This window comes from Aulonocara sp. 'chitande type north' Nkhata Bay, linkage group LG22, assembly GCF_057382095.1.
Source record: "Aulonocara sp. 'chitande type north' Nkhata Bay isolate Kocher_YH1m ecotype deep benthic linkage group LG22, A_spYH_male_GT1.1, whole genome shotgun sequence".
NCBI lineage: Eukaryota > Metazoa > Chordata > Actinopteri > Cichliformes > Cichlidae > Aulonocara > Aulonocara sp. 'chitande type north' Nkhata Bay.
Genome location: NC_141364.1, coordinates 31,149,475 through 31,169,603, shown reverse-complemented (window position 1 = coordinate 31,169,603; position 20,129 = coordinate 31,149,475). Strand labels below are relative to the sequence as shown.

Genomic DNA, 20,129 nt, shown 5'->3' with positions numbered 1-20,129 from the left:
TTGGTTTGTTTTTTTCCCTCTTTTATACAAAATATTCTAAGAAAACAAATCAAAGTTTCCATAACAAAAAGTCTTCTGTTCACTATAAAACAACTCAGTGAAGAAGAAGCAGGAATGTGGCGTTCAGAAATGAGCCGTTACTCTGTCGATCTCCAGAAGGTCATCCAGGATCTGCAGGGAGAAGGAAATTAAATGAGCGAAGAGCTGAGCTAACGGGAAGCTCCGGTCTGCTGTTCTGTGCACTCACGATGTCCTGAGTCGTCCCGATCTTCTTGGCCAGCTCGCTGCGCTCCATCGTGCTGAGGTACAGGTACTTGTTGAGGAGCTCTCCATCCAGGATGTTCTTCACAGGATTCTGAAGGCTCCGCCTGTCGCTGTGCAGCATTCTGGATACCATAGACAAACACGTCACTCACATCAGCAACCTGAACTGTAACGTTTCATAATTCATGTCAGAAAGCTGCAGTGCTGCTAACCTGAAGGCTTTTGGGTTCAGACCCGCGTGATGAGGCAGCATGGTGGTGAGCGCATTTTGCAACATCAGCAGACGGCGGTAAGTCTTCTCCTGCATGGGGAGGAGCAGGCCGATGCCTCCATCCAGGGTTGCTGTGGGAACATGATTAGTTCATATAGGGAACTGAAGCTTCTCATTACCATGTGATTCATACTGGTTGTGATTTGGCGATTGTGATAAGTTCACAAAATAAAATCAGCATAAATCAGTAACGACAATCGCCTCACTTTATATTGTAACGTAAAGACTCTGAGCAAGTGCTTTGGTGACAGTGGGAGGGAAAAACTCATTTTTAACAAGAACTTTTAGTTTAGTTTTAAAATACATCGTTTACAGTTTATTTTCAGTTACATCAAATTTCGTGTTTTAATTTACTTTCATATCCTCTCACCCCAACCGGTCGTAGCAGATGGCCCCGCCCCTCCCTGAGCCTGGTTCTGCTGGAGGGGAGTTTTTCCTTCCCAGTGTTGCCAAAGTGCTTGCTCATAGGGGGTCATATGAATGTTGGGTTTTCCTCTATTATTGTACGATCTACTGTACAATGTAAAGCGCCTTGAGGCGACTGTTGTTGTGATTTGGCGCTACATAAATAAAACTGATATGAATTAAATTGAATATCTTTGGCTCACAGCACATTTGCAATGTTGTGACTGAATGTGATTCGGTAACATCAGCTTAGTTCAGTTAGTAAAAGGAATATTTGTTGGTATGAGTTTTGATTCTCCCGGTAAAGCCTTGTGCTACCCACCGAACCACGTGATGTGCTTGTTGTCCCAGGTTAGAGCCTTTTTGCTGCTAGCGTCCAGCGCCCCTCTGCACGGCATCCGCCAAAAAGTGTTGATGTTAGCTCCGGCGTTGAAGTCCGCTCGCCTCAGCAGGCGCATTCCTCCAAAGCTCTCTTTAGCTGCAACACACACACACGGAGCACTTAACAAGGACTGTGTAATTTTAAATTAAGTTACAAAACATCGACAGCACGTACCTTCAGGCAAATACATGTAAACATAGAGGTTCTTGTCTCGATCCGACACTGGAAGCAAGAGAACAGAAAAGCTTTGTGAGAAAACGATTTGATCATTAAAGTTTCTTTGTTGTTGTTGATTGTTTTTGTAAAATAAAGATTATTCCAGACGTTACCCAAGAATCCAAGCTGGTTGTTATCCACCATGAATTCGATGCTGTAGACTTCTAAAGGCTTTGCATCCTGTTGCCAAAACAATAAGAAAAGAGTTAAAACCCAACAGAGAAGGCTACAGGCCCCTGAATCATCCCCTGCTGCCAGAGCTGCTCTCGTCAAGATGAACCTGGCTGAAAGACATCAGTAATCACTCACAGATCTTCATCAGTACACCCTCCACTGTGTGCTGTAGCCACGGTTACTTAATCCTGATTTACACTCTCATACAGCACATCTTTCCTGACTGTTTACGACCCTGACTTCATTTGGGAATACTTGAAATGACAGATGTTTGAGTCTGGGACAGGCTCCACCCATTGAGTCGTGTCGTGGCGTTTCCTCCTCACCCTGCTGACAAGAGACAGCGTCTTGCTCTCCTCCTGGTAGCGCAGTAACGAGATGCTCTTCATCAAGTCAGCAGCCAGGATGAAATTCTTGATGCTGAACATCTGGTGGATGTAGAGCTGCGTGTCGATGAAGGCCATACCCGTCAGATCATTGTCCTTCAGGACCCACAGGAAGATCTGAAAGAGGAAGTTATACCATTTGTTTTTGCGGGCGACTCACCTCTTCGGGTGATTATCGCAGAATTTCAAAAATGAAACATTAAAGGTCATTTAAACTCCAGCGAGCATCCTGACAAAAAATTCAGTGGCTTAATAATAAGTGAGTTCAGATGAGAGGCAACTGGGCACAATCAGTCAGATTTCACTATCTGACTGATTGTGCAACATTTTCTAAAATATACAGTAGGGATGCACCGATACCGGTATCGGCCTCGATACCACATTTTCTAAAGTACTCGTACTCGTTAAAAGTCCCCCGATACCGGGGACCGATACCACGGTCTGGGACTTGTCTATGTTTGAGCGGCAGGTAAGGGGTTAATCACAGGCGCCGAGTGCCCGCCCCCAGGCCCCGAGTGCCTGCCCCCAGGCCCCGGCTGCAGCTCAGAGCTGAGAGAAGGGCAGGCGAGACAAGTCAGCCATGTGGAACTATTTCAAAGTGAACGAAGACGCGAAAAGAAACAGCACGTATTACATGCTCCAGTCCCTCATTGAGCAAAAGCGAGTGCTGGGGGTGTCCGAGCATGAACTCCCTGACTATCTCACCGCTCACCAATGGGCTCTTATGGAGACGACTGTTGCCATCCTCGCCCCCTTTGAGGAACTAACTAAAAAAGTGAGCAGCTACGACGCACTAGCCTCTGATGTCATCCCAGCTGTGACTGTGCTAGTGAGACTTCTAAACAGAGAAACAGACGAGTAAATACCTCTCAGCCCCATGTAGCAGTGTGGAAAGTGAAAGGCTTTTTAGCTCAGTGTCACACATTATAGATGAAAACAGAAACAGTCTGACTGCTGATAATGCAGAAAAGCTACTTTTCTTAAAAAAAACAAAAACCCTGCCACTCACTTTTTCTCTCCTTTAAGTGAGTCATCTTAGACTTGATGTTAATACCTACCTCAGTTGCACTGACTGCCACAGTTCTATTTTGGTGGATGTTGTTAGTTTATTCAAATATTGTGCACTAAATAGCAAAGATGTTTATTAATGCCCCTTGTGTTGTCCAAAGCGGCAGAGTTTACAACAAACTGAAAAAAATACTTGAGTTGCACTGTCACTGTTTAAATTTATTTTTCATAATTATTTATTCTGTAATATGTTGCATGCAACATGCTTTTCATTTTAAATAAATGTTCTTAATTCCAAACCAGTCCCTTGTTTTTTTTTTGTTAAATTATAGGACTAAAGCTGTTACCTGTAAATTTAAATCATGTTTTTATTAAGTACTCTGTATCGGTATTGGCGAGTACTGAAATGCAAGTACTCGTACTCGTTTCCAAAAAAGTGGTATCGGTGCATCCCTAATATACAGCAATAACAAACTTTTAAAAGTACTAAATTTTAATGGTGGACAACTGATCCATTAAAGACCCTACAGTGTGACCCTTTTCACTGAGTGGGATGGTGTGTAGAGGCTGGATTAGAAAGCAGGCTAGGACTCCTCTGACCAGGTAAATGTTTGAGTACTGTTCAATAACCAGACCCAGTGTGACGGAGCACTGGTGTCGCTATATGCAGCCATGTCATGAGTGTTTTTCAGACCTTCTGGCCGATGGCTGACACCAGGTATCCGTTACAGTGACACAGAGCAGTCACCGGTCCCTTCTGCTCCTTCTCATAGAGCACTTTAAACTTGTTCTTGGTGAGGGGCTGGCCGGGCTCCGGCACCACTTCAATCACATCCAGGATCAGAATCTGAAGGTGAGACAAAATTGAAAAACAAAAAACGAATTTAATGGAAGTTAACAAAGCAGTTTTGTTACGAGGTGACATGTGGGAGGAAGAGACTAAATAATGTTTCATTTCCAGCTCACCCGGCCCCTGCAGGTGACCTCCTCCCCCTGCATCAGACACGTTCCTGCTGCGATGTAACCCTTCAGTCCAGACACAGTCTCCTGACTCCTCAGTGCCACCGTCTTCATGCACGTGACGTGTTCCCACTCCTCCAGGTCAATCCTTTATGGAGACAGACATCACAATCATTCACTCCTGTTAGCAACCATCTATCTATGATACAGCATCGTCCGGTCATAGATTATTGGGATTTATATGGCTGTATAGATTATATGTCAATATGGAGAAGGTGCTAGAAAGACTGCCAGCTCAGCAGGAAATCATCAATCAGGTACATATGGTCGAGCAGCCAGTGTGAGACGATTTTTTTCTCTGGGTGATTTTGTGACGATCGAAGCAACGCTGGGGGGGCTTTGAGTGGGGAAAAACACCCAAGTGTGCACTACGGGTGATTGATTTTTATTGTATAAATCATATACAGAGAGGGATACAAAGAACAGGGGATCTCAAACTGTGAGGTGGGTCACATTGGTGGGGCATGGAGGCCCAGGGGAAAAGCATGAGCGGAAAGTTGAATCAATATAAATTCTGAAGAGAAAATAAACATACTATATTGCACCATCAAGCAGACCTTTAGTTCACTAAAAGTCAAACCTGAACTTTTTTTTTGATAATGACTTGGGGAAAAGGAAGGTGAACTTTTTAAAGTGGGCGATTTGAGCAAAGCGAAAGAAAGCAGACCTAAAGCAGCAGCATGAAACTAAAATACTAAAACTGTTCTCCCGGGCTTAAACCAGGGAAACACTAGCTCACTAGTCTGAGTTATCTGCCTGTAACTAAGTTCTCCATCGTCCTTTGAAGAGGTCACGCTCTTATGCAAGTGAAGTGTGATCAAAGCGCTCAAAAAAGTTACATTACAGTAACTTGCAGTAAAGCAGCTGCTCTTTAGACACAGCATTTGAAGATACTTTCTGAGTGCATCTAAAACAGTTCGTTCAACTAAAAATGTTTCCTAATCTGAAGACTTTAAACTGGCAGAAAGCCTCAGCTGTCCCTGCTTCACAATAACAGATCAAATGATCCTGAATGGAAATGCACTTCAACATCAAACATAGGAATACAAAAGCTCAGTGCCCCAAAATATGCTGCTTAAGAAGACTGGGCCCGGCTTACATAATGCATCGTTCAGCTGCTGACAGAGAAGCACTCAGAGGAGCGCTAATAATGATGCAGAGTAGTTAATGAACAGGGACTTGGATAAACCACTCAATATTTTCAACTGATGAAGGTAAGCAGCCACGTGAGACTAAATTTATAGTCTACAACAACTTGGATAAATGGCCCAAGACTTTCAATTAAAGCCCACACTTCTCCCACAGTCTCCAGTGGAACAGCTCAGGGCAGGGAAAATGAGAAAATAAAACTGGCACAATCTGGGCTGGACCACTTTCTCCATGGCTGCCCAGTATCTATTAAAACGAAGCATTTCTATTGATTTCACAAACTGCACTATGGCTCTTTAAAGCAGTGCAATAAAAAGCTTTTACCGTGTGTTGGGAATGGCCTCCCAGCTCACTGGAGAGATGAGCTGGATTGAGAACTTCTCCTGCTGCGGATGAATGTAGCGTTCATCTGCAGGGGGCAAGAGGAGAAACATCAATGCTCTCTATTCACATGGAAACAAATCAGCCAAAGACAGATCAGATTTAAAAAGCTCAAATAGCCAACTAAAAGTAGTTTGTCAAATACTTCTAAATGATCCCCTGAAGTAACCGATAAATAGAACCTCCCTGTATTTAAACAGCAATTAATCTAATCTAAGGTCAAATATTCTGTATGTACTGAATCTATATTCTTTGAATAAAGGCTGTCAAGTGATCAGTGAATAACATTTTTGCTGGAAAGGCTGATCACTACTTTCATACATTGATAATATCAATACCAACGCAGGTGCTGGGACTGGATAGCTACCAGTCCAATAGCATCGATATTTTGTTTCTATCCTCTGAGTTGAACTGTGCTAAATAAACAATTATTAATATTATTTATTAAATCTCTATATAATAATCTTTTTGTGTTGACTGTCAAGTCTGTTTTATTTCTACAGCACATTTAAACAACAGAAGGTGCTTTAGAGACGGTCTCCGAAACACTGACCTCGTTCTATGACTTCGTATTCCTTCTCCTCTCCTGTCATCCTCGGAATGCGTGTGCATGGTTCTTTCACACTGGTGCACACAGCATACACCTGAAAGGAAAAAATACAAAATCCCACTAAAAAAAAGGTTCACATCAAAGACTTAATCCCTTCAAAGTCACCCTGCATTGATTTTTTTTTCTTTTCCAGTAAGAAAAACTTCAAGGCCAGAAGCCTTTCATCTCCTCGATCAATATGCTTTTATTTTGCATCGTGTTATCCGAGTGGATGTGTTTGAGTCCGGGGAATGTGTTTCGCCTCAAATGTGTGTCGAGGCTTCAGCGCCTTTGGTGCTGTGAGGGCTTAGCGAGAAGAGCCTTGCCTTGGATTCCACGTGGTAGGAGACATAGTGGACGGTGCACCTCAGAGGGATTTTTCTGACTGGCCACGGGGCGTCGTAGGACAGATACGTGGGCAAAACGCTGATCCTTAGCTCGCCCTGTGAGAGAGCACACACACAGAAAAGCCTCAAGGATCTGATTTGGTTTGTTTACTTCCTGTAATGTCACTTCTGGCTTGCTTTAGTGATCTTCAAACACCTTCCTCTGTGGTCTCTTTTCTTAACGTGTGCAAAAAAACACTGAATTTCTAAACTCTTCAGGACCTCCACGTTTATATTCATAAAGCTCTGAGGACAAAAATGTCTGCACGTCGTAATTTGTCTACCGATTTCATAATAAAAACCAGCTCAGTGCAGTCTAGTAAAGTATAACAATAAAATAAAACAAACAGTTCTTGTACCTGTTTGTTAAAGTACAGAAAACCTTTGGGGCAGTTGATATTATGGAAGGGGGAGAAAGACTCAATGGAGCCATCAATGGTCATTGGGTGAAGCCTCAACGCTCCACGAGACGTGACCAACATCCAGTGAGGAGACGGGCCGCAGATAAATACCTGGGATAGCAAAGACACAAAAAGACTCCTGGTTGCAGGGCTGTTTCTTGAATAACAAAGGTCTATAATTAGTTCTTAACAAAGGCATTCTTACTCCTGAGTATCCAGAGATGTCCTCAAAGTATCTGAACCTGGCAATCCGACCTTTCACGCCAGAATTTTCCTCGGTGGCACTGCTCTCTGCTTTCTTATCTTTCTTGAGCTTGGATTTCTTTTCCCTGAAGTTAATGTTGTGGGGTACCTGTGGAGAGTCCGGTGACACGGTTAATGAGGCGTCACCTAAGCTGACTTGATTTAATTTTATCAGTGCACACACTTTTTTGAAGCGGACTTTCAGGTTGTTTTGTGGCTGTTGTTGATCATACTGGAACGCTTCATAGATCAGAAGCTCTTGTTCAACGTGGACCTAGAAAACAATGAAAATGTAGTTGTTGTTTTTTACTATGGTTTGTTACATCTGGTGAATGATTAATATGACACAGCAGAAGTGACTGTAGAGTGTTGGGAGGTGGAGAAGAGTTTTCCAACACAACATCTGACCTTAGCACTGAAAACTGTAAAAACTCACCAGCAAATATGGTTTACTGTGATTGTTGCCAAGTGAAACCAAAGCCACTTCTTTGACTAATGGAATCTCTCCTTGACGGGTGACTTCTTCTTTTTTACCCTCCCCCTGTGTTGCCGATTGGCCAGAGGAACTGTCCACCAGCACCCTTTGGCCCACTGGGAAGTTCTTCACCAGGAACACCAAGCGCCAGTCTGGCAGCTGATAAATCTGTTCAAATAACCAGCAGTCAAAATGAGTGAATGCAGAAATAAGCCCTAATGTTCTTCTGATTCTTTACTGTACATACTGATCATGTGTTATTTTCAAGTTCAGTTTTATTGTATGTTCACACAAACTGTAACAAACTGCAAGTCAACATCCAGGAAAAAACTGGCTGTGAACCACAGATCAATCTGTTAAGTCAGCGGTCCCCAAGCCCCGGGCCTCGGACCGGTACCGGTCCATGAGTCGTTTGGTACCAGGCCACAAGAGTTGAGGCTCAGGTCTGAAATGTATGGTTTTCAGGGTTTTTATCGGTTTTCAGCGTTATTTTGTTATTGTTTTTATCGTTAACTCGGTTTTCCTGGGTCTTTTCACGTGTGTTATGAATAAATCTTCTTTTTTACAGTACCAGTACTAGTTTTATTTTGTTGTATTTATTCGCGACACCTTAAAGGCCGGTCCGTGAAAATATTGTCGGGCATAAACCGGTCCGTGGCGCAAAAAGGTCGGGGACCGCTGTGTTAAGTGATTAAATAATAAGTCTCTTGTGTGTTTCTTCAAAGTCATGCTAGAGTTGTACAACTGTGTTAAGATTACAAAGTGTAGCACACCTTTAAGCTAATTTAAAATAAAATCAAGCTGTGCACTACAACACCTCAGAATTATATCATGCATCGGAAATGAGTCTCCATCAGCTCAGAGTCACAGCTCTTTGGAAACAACTGAAACTTTCCAAAAACATTGTTTACTTTGTTGTGAAAGTAGCATCTCAGACACAGTGCTGGCTGCTTTTTGTCCATCAAGTGTCACAACTACTAAACTAAAGTGAAATGTACTTTCACTGAAAACAATATACCTTCGTGCTTCGCTGCATAAAACGTATGAAATACATTACTGTTCCTCTAGTTTCTAAAGTAGCCAGCAATACCTAGAAGCTGCAGAGCATCATGTCAACTTCAAACCCTCTAAAACCTCCCTGCTTTTTAGCTTTTGATTTTTTAAGCAGCTTGCTAGCTTATTTCTTCCCCTCCAACAGCACCTGATAAATCCTTTTTCCCAGGAAAACAATGTTTGCTTGGGAGTAGAATAACACAGATCACTTTAACCAAACTAATTTGGAAATTGCTAATTATGTCTGATTTAACAGTGTGCAGTACACAGTTTCAACATACTGAAAGATCAAACACTCATATTACCAATAACAGCTTAGCTGAGGCCAAGAGTCTTTTAACTGCATAAAAATCACTGACAAAGGAAGATGCAGCCATTAGTCCAATTACCTCTCACCTCAAGAAAACCAACAGAAAGAGCAAGTTATGTAAACAATCAGAACCAACTGTGGAGGGGGGCTTTAAAAGGCTGCCCCGAAGCTGATTATTCACTGGTTTAGATGAAGACTGAACTCAGATTTCTCAATCAAACATTTCTTGATCCATGTGACAGAGTGTGATGAGATTGTGGTTAAACTAATGAGCTAAAATAAATAGCTAAAACCTGAGGTGGTTTGATATTCTCCTTTAGCGCCAATTAGGGCTTAGTGACATGGAGTTTTCTACCTTTTTCCAAAGTGTTCATACTGTTAAGAGTTCCCTCAGAAAAGTCTTGCCAGTGTTTGAAGCTCTCCCACTCTCCCTCTGTTTGTAACATGAGGAAACACTGTAAATAAAAACTTATCTTCTTCAAAGCATCCAGACGTCTTTGAGGAAAAAAAAGTGAAAAATATTCAGTCTAGTCTGTGTGACTGTGCAGTTTTATTAGTTTGAATGTACACTAAACAACTGCAGTCACAAAATAACACAAACTGACCGAGGGCGCAGTAAATGAAGTTTCTAGTGGAGTGTGACGGCTTCACTTCATTGTCTGAAGGAGCTTTCTGATGCCAGCAGAAGTGGTGAAAATGTTCTAAGATAGCAAACACTTGAAACCTTATTGATTCTTTTAGGTGTTTACAATCAGTGTGCTGCTGATTGTGTCCACAGCAGAAAATGGCTTTAGTTTGTGTGCAGGTCGGTACTGTAGGGAACGCACGGACTGTCCACAAGGACCTGATACAATCCCACTTCAGAGAAAATGAACCCTCCCCAGCTGAGTGCAGACGTTTTACCCAGTGCATTGATCATTACTTAAAAAAAAAAAAAACATCAAAAAGAAATACACGCTTTTAAATGTGACTTTAAATTACATCTCTCTTGTGAAAGTTCTAAAAGCATCTTACGTGTTTGTTTTCCATTGTAAATAGAATAAATGGTGAATCAGCATTCAGTAGATTCCAGTAAACAACTATCACCATACCTCCATCACTCCATTCTCCCTGATGATCATGCACCAATGGGTTGGCTCTGCTTTGCTCGAGGTCGCCTCGCTCCCAGACGTTGCCGGTGCCACAAAGCTGCGGTTCATATCTTCCTTGGCAGGCGTTGCACTCGCATTCGAGTCTCCGTACAGCATTTCCTCCTCGTCATCCACTGTGTTGCTGCACACGCATTTAATAACAGTCAGCAGTGTGAAGACTGGCTGAAGGCGTCAGTGAGGAGGCGAACTGAACTCTTACCTCATGTCATGGATGATGGTCTCTGCTTCAGACTGACTCCTGATGGTGTCCTCTTTGATGGAGCAGCTCACTTTGTTTTCTGTTGTAAACATTCCGCTCACGTCTCGGTAGGCGCACAGTGTGATGACACGAGATTGCTGTTAAATCAGAAACCAGTTTAACCAAGGTTAATACTGCTGAGAACCACATAAGAGCGTTTTGCAAATCCAGTTTCCATAAGAGAAAGACCGTCATGAACGCTGCCAATATTAAAGAAGTGAAACTGAGTCGGCCAACTCTGCTGGGTGAGCCTCACTGTGGCCAGCAGGGGGGGTGTTTGTTTTTGTGAACACCGGTCACTCACGCTGGGAATCTGTGGTTTCTGCAGTGCCAGTCGGTGCATCTTCCCCATGTACGAGTCAGACTTCAGCACAAACATGGTGACCACTCCCTCAGCAGTCATGATAACCACATATGGGTCAGCCACAGAGCAATGCACTATGGGAGAACCCAGGTCCACGGGGATGAAGTGGAGCTGTCTCACTGACAGAAAAAGAAAAAAAAAAATTGTTAAAGGTATCACTCAAATGATGAACCAAAACAAACACACACACTAAAGTAACGCTTTTAAAACACAACAACTTGTTTTACTTTATTTAATGAGGTTTTTGTTTAACAGCTTCCAGCTGCAATTATTCAAAGCTAAGGACAAAAGTTACAAAATAAATAAACCAACTAATTGTACCTCCTTCCAGCAGACGAAGGCCCATGGGAGAGACCTGAATGATGTACTTGTTGTCCCCAATGTTCCCAGCATACACAGTGGGTCCCTGAGTCGCAAAACCACTGGTATCCAGCTCCATGATCTCCTGACCTGTTTGAAGGATCTTCAGGAAAACGCAAAGATGCTTACATCCAACTTCAAAAGCAGAGATGAAATAATAAACAGTCTACAAGATCAAGCAGCACCTTCAGGAGCTGAAAAATAAAGCCAAACTTTGAATTCCCTCTAATAGTCACTACCACAGACTGTATATGAGGATAAACACGTCGGTTTTGATTTCCATATTTTGGAAAGCTCTGGTTTACTGCTGTTCTTATTTTAAAGCCAAAAGCCAGTTTACTTGGCTTAGAGGGGTAAGTGCTAAGCTATCAACTAACACTATCAAGCTTGGTTAGCAAGCTGCATCCATGAACTGTGCATGACACACAGATATACATGTCTACTTAATGCTAAGATCCTTTCATTGGAGTCAGTGAACTGGACCTTCGCTATGTGTGTGCTTGTGTGTGTGAATGGGTGAATGACTGAATGTAGTGTAAAGCGCTTTGGGGTCCTTAGGGACATACAAATGCAGGCCATTTACCACTTGTGGTGCCTTCTGGAGCATTTGAACAGATTCGTCTAACATGTAATTTGCCTTGTTGTCCGGAACGATCTGTCCAATAAGTTTGTGCTCCAGTTTTAGTGAGTGAAGCTCTCGTTTTTTATTAGTTTGTTACTAATAAAAAGTTACCAGGTATCTGTGTGATTCACCCATACAAGTTAAATGATCATTTCATTTGAAGCGCTTGATTTCCGCTTCTAACGCTAACATTGAGGCTTCAAAAGGAGTTCAAAACTAACGAGTGGCATCACTGTAGCTACTTCCACCTTTTATATACAGTCTGTGTTCCATGTTTTAAATAATCTTTCTTGTCAAAGAAAAGCAGCAGAGTATCGGTTACAGTCTTTTACCACGACTTCAATCACAACAAAATCGATTAACATGTTTTTACCATTGTTGAATCTTCTCTGCTCAGAATGAGGAAGCCATGCTTCTTCGCATCATCCTCCATGGAAGGTTCCGTCTTCTTCTCCTCTTCCTCCTTTTCCACCTCCTCTTTGTCCTTTTCTCCCTCTTCACCATCATCACCCGTCTCAGCCTCAGCCCCATCCTCTGACTCGTCGCTTTTTGCAGCCTGTGAGAGGCGTAACAAGCATGTGAGTTTAAAAGGTGTCGCCAGCACTTATTTCCAATGTTTATTAGAGAAATAACAAAATAACACTTTACTGTTTTGTCTTCTTTGACGTCACTTGAGATCACAGTCCACATGTCGTGACAACCTGGCAACTCAAACGTAGTGACTACTTGGGGTCGGATGCTTCTCTGAGAACAGAATTTAACAAATTAACAAATGAAAGAAGGGGGAAAAAACAGACACACGATTCTACTGTTGTGACTCACACACGCTTCCCTGTGTGCGTTTTAATTATGCGCTGAGGATTGTTGTTTCTGGGGTGTTTACAGGCTACTCCGTCGATCTCTGAGGCAGCCCTGGTAGACCCAGACTTGACTTTAGCACCGTGACTGGACCTGTGGCAGACGGGCCTCGCGACCACAGGTTTTAGGACGGTGCGGTACCAGAAATCATGAATGAGAGACTGATCTAGTAAGGAGGTTTTACCTGAAGCACAGACAGGGCACCATTCTTGCCAAAGCCAGAGCAAACTACAACTTCCAGGTCAGGCTCAGGGTTGCTCTGAAACTGTGAGTGGAATAAAAAAAATTGAGCTGACAATTCATAACAGCTAACTGTAGCATTAATATAAGACTGTTTCAACTGTCTGTACCTCCTCGGACAGGAAAGCAGGTTCACCCATGGAGGCATTTGCACAAGGCCCAATGTTCAGTATGCTATCACACACCTGTGAAAGACAGAAAAAGACTCTTCCTCATCTTCTATGCACATCTACACCACAGTTAAGCTTAGCAGTTAAGCTTTTTACCTCAAAGGAGTAGGTGGCCAGCTGAGTGCCTGACTGGGCCTCACTTCCATACACTTCTATCTCATCCACCTCATCTGACAAAACAAAGAAGTCGAGTATAACACAGACTGGCAGTTCTCACACACGCTGCTATTGTGCACATGTCAAACAGGAAATGTACCGGTCCAATTGGTGGAGGATTCAACTCGCTTCTTTTTGCTTGGTGGTTCCTCCTAAAAGAAAGAAAGAAAGAAAGAAAAAAAGAGACAACACGTCAAATAAAACACATCACCTTTCAAGCGCAGTGAGAAAAACTAGAAAATACTATATCTAAATTCAACGCTCAAACTAGCACCAAATCTAAGAATTGCTGTATTTAAGTTTGCACCAGCTCACTTGTTTGTCTTTGTCTTTTTCTTTGTCCTGCCTTTCTTTGCCTTCCTCCGCTGGCGTCTCCTGCAGTTTCTCTGTGTACTTCAGGAGCAGCGAGTTTCCGAGGCGGGAACCCAGGAAAAGGTATCCGGGCTCCATGGTCACCATCTAAGGAAGAAGAGTAATGTAAGGCGACAGTATAACTGGCTGCATCATTCAGGGGGTCCACAGTTACAAGCGAAGCTTTTAAGATCAATTTAAGTGTCATATTAAAGCAAATTTAAGAGCTGACATGGATGGAAAAACAAGTAATTACTCCTAAGCCTTTGGTCAAGAAATGATCATATTTCCATTTCCATAAGCTAACAAGTAGGATGGCCAGGATGACACCTAACCATTTCTAACTATTATTGTGGGTTTTCACTGTTGTATTGCAAGACATCCATCCATGCACTTCAGCTTATGCTTTTCAGGTCGCCAGTCTGTCGTGGGGCTAACACATAGACAGGAGACAACCATTCGCACTCACATTGACTCCCGCATTCACACCTATGGGCAATTTAGTGTTTCCAATTAACCTATCCCTATTAACTGCATGTCTTTGGACTGTGGGAGGAAGCCAGAGAACCCCAACCCTATTGCAAGACCTGCATTTTGTATTTTTAAAGATGTTAACAACCTGAAAGAGTCGGTGGAAAAAGAAAGCATTGAATGTAAACAGGACGACAGCAAACGTCAGTGTTCATCTGGTATCCATTGACCCAAGTTCAGTAATTATGATAGCCTAAACCTTTTTCACTGATGTATGTTTAAAGGTTAACAGTGGTTTGATTCTCTCCTGTTGGTATAACCCTCTGAATTAGAGCAGAGGGATAAAAAAAAGCAACGTTTGCCTGCTCAAATCCTGCTCCCTCATGTCCTCTGTGTCTGTCCACAGAAACATGACAGAACGAGTATGTTTAAGAAACAGAGCTCCTGTATCACCAGATCATCACTGCTCACAGTCAGAGGCAGGACTTACGCAGGTCGTCAGGACGCTGGCAGCAGCTTTGTCAAAGTGGAAAGCGCGCACGCTCCTCATGCCGTCAGTTATCAGTGTCAACACGTAACTGCAAAACAGCAGCAGCCAGTAAGAAATAATTTAATGTCATCAACATTTGCATGCATGCTGCTGGTAGTGTTACAATAACTCACATCTCCCCTCCTTTCAGCGAGATCACCATCTTGTCGTAAGCAATAAAGTCAGACTGACAACAGTCCAGCGTGAGCTTCACTTCATCTTGTACACCTGCACAACCGAGACATGGTATAGAGTGGTGAGCATCACAGCATACCCAGAGATACACGTACAGGCGTGGGTTTGAAATGATTAATCTTACGCAGAGGAAAGGCTGTGGTCCCATTTGTCTGAGAATTGAGCGAGACTCCGTAGGGAGGAACGCTCTGGTTCAGATAGAGCAGCGAATTCACAGCAAACACCACCACACCACCTGCAAACGTTTCAAGTGTGATCAGCACTCGCTTAATGCAAATTCATATCCAACAGAGCACTGACACGCTTCCTCAGAACTCACCGATGGGTTTGGGGACAGCCATGACCTGTGTACAATCAAAGGGCAGATTACTGAGAGACCAGATGACAGGATGAACCTTCTGCATGATGTTGAGGGAGATTGCAACAATGCTGCAAGTGTCCTGACGGACAGCCACACGCCTGGGGAAAAAAAGCATATAGGAGAAGTGACAATTCTGATAAAAGTGGCTGCTTAGAAACTCAAATTAATACCAAGTTGCCAATGCAGTGTTTCCAGATGCATACTTGACTTGGGCAGAACACCAAGCATATATTAGGCGACTCATTTTCGTATTTTTTTTTCCTTTCTCCTGACAGAACTGAATCTGTTCACACTAACCCAGGCCATGTCTGGTTGGGCTCAAAAAGAATGAGCAACGTGGGCTCGTAGTAGCCGTGGAGGAACTTCATGTCAATGATGTTGAGGAGCTTCTCATCTAGTTCACGGACGTCAATGATGTAGCTGGGCAAGAAGCTGGATTTAGGTCTGGAGAAGAGATAAACAGACAGCGTTCGTTTGAAAACTGCAGTAACATTAAAAGAAAAAGCATGTTTAGGTAACATCAAGTAGAGAGACGTTTATGAGGATCTAACATCCTTTTCTCTATTATTCTGTTTTATATACTCATTCATCAAATTCATGATGTAAAACAAGTTCATTTTGTTTTGTAATTGAATTCAAAAACAAGTTTCATATATTCTGTTCTCATGTAAAGTCAAGCGTTTCTGTTATAAGTTTCAAGAACACGACTTGTAGCTCATAAAAATCTGAAATACATCATCTCAAATTATTCAAACCATTTCATTTAAATTACAATTCAAATACTATGAATACAGTGCATCCCAAACTAGTTCACACAAAACCACAAACCCTCCAGAGAAGGAGTGTCATTGCTGAAAAGGCTGGCTGTTCTCAGAGTGCTGGATCAAAGCACTGTTCTGCACTGTTTGAAGAGCCTACTATGTAACATAAGAGGCTGATGTCTCCGCCCTTATTTCTGGTTGCGTGCTGGTGCATTAACTGTTAATTATCATGTGGTCGTGTCCAGGTGTTTTACATACAGTGCCCGTCACGATAGAAATAAATACAAAGTCTTCACTATTTGTAGTGGTTAGTTTTTTTTCCAGAGGCAAAAATATTTGTCCTTCAAGTTTTTCCACTTCTTTGTACAATTTCTCTCCAGGAATCTGCTGATTGTGACTCCTTATACTGATGTTGTGATTTTTATGGTTATTTTTAACAGTTTTTATCTTACTCATTTATGATTATTGATACAATATTTGCTAACAGTTGCGAGAAAGTAGCTTAAAATGCAAAGGAGGGATGGACAGCTGTGAACAGTTAATCACAGTAACTGTGGGTTGTGTCCACCTGATGTGTAGTCATGTTACGTTGTAAGTAACTGCACTGTTGCTCATTGGTCCAACTGTCCTCTTCTCAGGTGAAAGTAAAATTTCCCTTTCATTTGGAAATCAAACTTATAGAGTCATGAAGAAGAGTGCAGAGGCATGGACTCCAAGGTGTGTCAAGCCCAGTGTGACATTTCTACAGTCTGTGACAATTTAGGTGCAATGTGACCTGACAGTGTTCATGGCTGTTGGTCCGCTGTGTTTTATCAAGTGCAATGTCAACCTAACTTTCTACCAGCAAATTTTAATGCACTTCAACTTTCGACCTGCTGACAAGCTTTATGGAAATGCTGATCCTTTTCCAGCAGGACCCACCCACAGTGCCAAACCTTTGGCTGAGTAGTTTGCAGACAAAGTTACTGCCCTTAATTGACAAGCTCAGCCAAACTGAATTTCATGGAGAATTTATGGATTTTATCAAGCGACAGTTGAGAAATACTAAAATTGGAGGCAAGCTGAAGGTCACTATGAAAGCAGCCTGGGCTTTGATCACCTCTATCTGCCCCCCACTTATGCAGTAACTTGTGATAAAGCCCATGCACTGAGTGTATGAATGGACATGGTTCTCAGAAGTTTCATTTCTGTCTTTTGATTGATCCTAGCAAATAATCTAATGATTTCAGATACTGGTGTCCCTTTTTTTCTATGAACTGCATCACGCAAAGCTACTCTAGTAGAGTAAAAAAAAAAAATCAAAACAACTGAGCTGGAACTGAGCGCAACAAATCAACTTTAATAATTGGATGTATAGCTTACCCTTCTCCAACGCCACTCTCTTGTTCATCCGTTAGCGTGTCCTTTCGGAATGGCAGCACCACGAGTTTGGTGCCATAAACGAGCATTACAGCACAGCGATTCTCTGGATCTACACGGACAATGGGAATATGTACATTCTGTACAAAGCCATCCTGAAAATACAAGAACAGTTATATTCACAGTTGAGTCACTTTGACACATGAACATAAACTCAGGTTTATTTTTGTTGCTACATACTCTGAGCTCTGGCTCCTCAAAGTAATGAAGAGACAGTGTCTTAAGATCATGTGTCCCAGGATCATACTCTACCACAGACAGCTGGTGAGAGACAAAGCACAGGCAAAGGTCACTGAGAAACAATTCTAGGGGTAAACAGCATGGTTTATTTAAGCAGCACACTGCTTGCTCTATAATACCTTTGCATCTTTGAAACTCAAAAGGAGTGCATCTCTGCTGGCTCCAACAAGTTGTACACTGGCCATAGACATGATGTTCCCAAAGAGAGAAAAGGAAGCCACCTGCTCCAGCTTCTCTTTGCGAGATTTGGAATCTGCACAAGAAAAGCTGAGACTCAGCAAAACAACAAACATTTTTTTACCAACAGTAAAATTGTATTTGAATGAGATGCTTTCTTTGACATACCAGATGACTTGTCAGCCTTTGAAGTACTCTGAAATAACACAAATGTGGCATACGTCAAAAAGCCCTTTCATGCTTGTGTTAAAAAAAAGGCACAAAGAAAAAGGGGAATCTTAGAGTTAAAGTTACCTCCACATCATGAATGATCCTGTAAACAAACAGTTGAGACGTTCCAGCTACGACCAGGTTCTTCTCCTTACTGGATATAAAATTGCAGTAGACAGAAAACTCCACTGAGGTCGGTGTGTGGGCTTGTCTGTACACGGCATACATGGTGGCAGGCTGCCCTCAGCATCTAACAGGTGAAAACACTCACGTCAAGACCTCTGACATCACTTCACCACTAAAACGATCGGTACACAGGTATGTGTGTATCTACGTTAAACAAAATTACCCACAAAAACTGCACAGACAGTCCGAGCGCCGTTTTATAGATTACGTCAGTGTACGCTTAAATAGGCTTCATAATGATCAAATGCTAGCTAGCTGATGACATACCCGAAAACAGCGCTACATTTTCTCTGTTTTTCAGTTATTAGCATTTATTCTGATAACTGGTTTAACTTAACCAGCGATATCCACTCGTGTTGTTAGGCTCAGCTTTAGTTTAGCTAGCTTCGAATAGCAAATGTATGGGAAAAGCCGGTTATGTTAGCTGCCTTAGCAGCACGCTAACGTTCCCATTTGTAGCTGGCATGGCATTGTAACAGGATACCGTTTTTCAAATGTTTTCACAAGCAGTGAATGTAACGCGTGGACGTACCTATGTCCGTCACGTTATCTGAGTTTGCAGCTTTATTGTTTCCTCCCTTGTTCACACTGAGCGTGACATATTTTGTGTGATACTAACTTAAGCTAGCTAACCGATAGCAAGGTTAGCTGTCGTTGTTGTGGCTGCGTTGGTCTTCTTCTTCGTGTTCTTTTTTTTTTTTTTGCCAACCACTCCAATGCACATTAGCGCCACCTATATTTAGCATTTTGATAGCAGCTGCTGTCTCAGAGTTACTTGTGTGTGTAAAGATCTTAAACAAATGAAGAGTAAAGGGGGCAGAGCTTATCAGTCTGTGGCGCTAAGGCTTTGTAACAGTGTCCCTCTACAATTACATTTATTTAGCTGACTCTGTGGACTCTTTAAAAGTAGCTAAAATCTTTTTTGTTTAATCAGGCTTTTTGTTGATTCTTTTACTGATTGTATTGTGTTCTGTTTTTGATTTTTTTTAAAATTACATTTTAATGGCATTTAATTTTCTTATCTTACTGAATGTTGTGTACAGCATTTGTCCACACTTGTCAGTGAAAGACAGCTTCAAAAACATTTCTTACTTATTAAAGCCAAGTTTATCCCAGCAGAGTGCGCCAAGCGAGTCATTTTTTAAAATAGGTTTTGTCGATGAGTGTGTAGATCCCACATGTGTTACAGGTACATCACATAATGAGGATTCATTGATATTGTGTGCTGCTCTCACCTTAACAATAAAATGTATAAGGAAACATAAATCAGAATACTTTATTGATCCCTAGGGGAAATTATTTATTATTTATTTAAATAAATGTAAAGAAGTGGTATCCCTTAATCCATAGTTTAATATGATTGGTCTGCTCACAATTTGCAGCTATAAGAGCTTCAAGTCTTCTGGGAAGGCTTTTCACGGGGTTTATGAGTTGTTGAGCTTAGGCTGAACTACTGTCGTTCCCAATCGCTTCCACTTTGTTTTAATACCACTAAAAGCTCACCGTGGAATATTTAGTAGTGAGAAAATTTCACGACTGGACTGGTTGCACAGGTGGCATCCTATCACGGTACCATGTTGGTATTCACTGAGCTCCTGAAACGGACCCATTCCTTCACAAATCAAAGCCGTGTGCATGTCTAGGTGCTTGATTTTATACACCTGTGGCCACGGAAGACCTAAATTCAATGATTTGGTAATACTGTAAACAGTAAACAACATTTTTTTTTTTTTAAATATCGCCGGGCTCCACACAACTTTCTCCTCAGGTGTGCTGTTACAGCATGAGGTGTGCTACGACAACGATCTCCGAAATACATTTAGCGTCTTTTTCATTCATCATGTGTCATGTAAAGTTATAAGATCAGCACATTCTGGACAACATGTGTGCAGATACTACAGATCTGTTTGTTATAGGTCAACAGTGGTCTAACATCTACAAATAGGGTAAAAAACGA

The 20,129-nt window shown here is 42.1% G+C and overlaps 1 protein-coding gene across 1 annotated transcript; it reads right to left on the bottom strand.

Moving 5' to 3' along the window:
- Positions 1-18,863, bottom strand: cpsf1 (cleavage and polyadenylation specific factor 1). The gene is made up of 38 exons (XM_086281406.1): positions 18,705-18,863; positions 18,071-18,236; positions 17,945-17,972; positions 17,719-17,852; positions 17,540-17,620; positions 17,303-17,454; positions 15,477-15,623; positions 15,138-15,277; positions 14,943-15,053; positions 14,758-14,851; positions 14,585-14,672; positions 13,588-13,731; positions 13,373-13,424; positions 13,213-13,286; positions 13,057-13,131; positions 12,891-12,971; positions 12,497-12,592; positions 12,222-12,404; positions 11,188-11,329; positions 10,807-10,985; positions 10,464-10,600; positions 10,205-10,385; positions 7,712-7,918; positions 7,460-7,549; positions 7,238-7,384; positions 6,991-7,143; positions 6,572-6,688; positions 6,210-6,300; positions 5,600-5,684; positions 4,073-4,214; positions 3,801-3,953; positions 2,039-2,215; positions 1,652-1,718; positions 1,497-1,544; positions 1,263-1,418; positions 477-606; positions 248-386; positions 1-171 (listed from the first exon to the last, which is right to left on the bottom strand). Exons 2-38 carry the CDS (start codon positions 18,212-18,214, stop codon positions 124-126), a joined length of 4,413 nt encoding a protein of 1,470 aa, XP_086137532.1. The 5' UTR covers positions 18,215-18,236; positions 18,705-18,863; the 3' UTR covers positions 1-123.
- Positions 18,864-20,129: the final 1,266 nt, after the last annotated feature.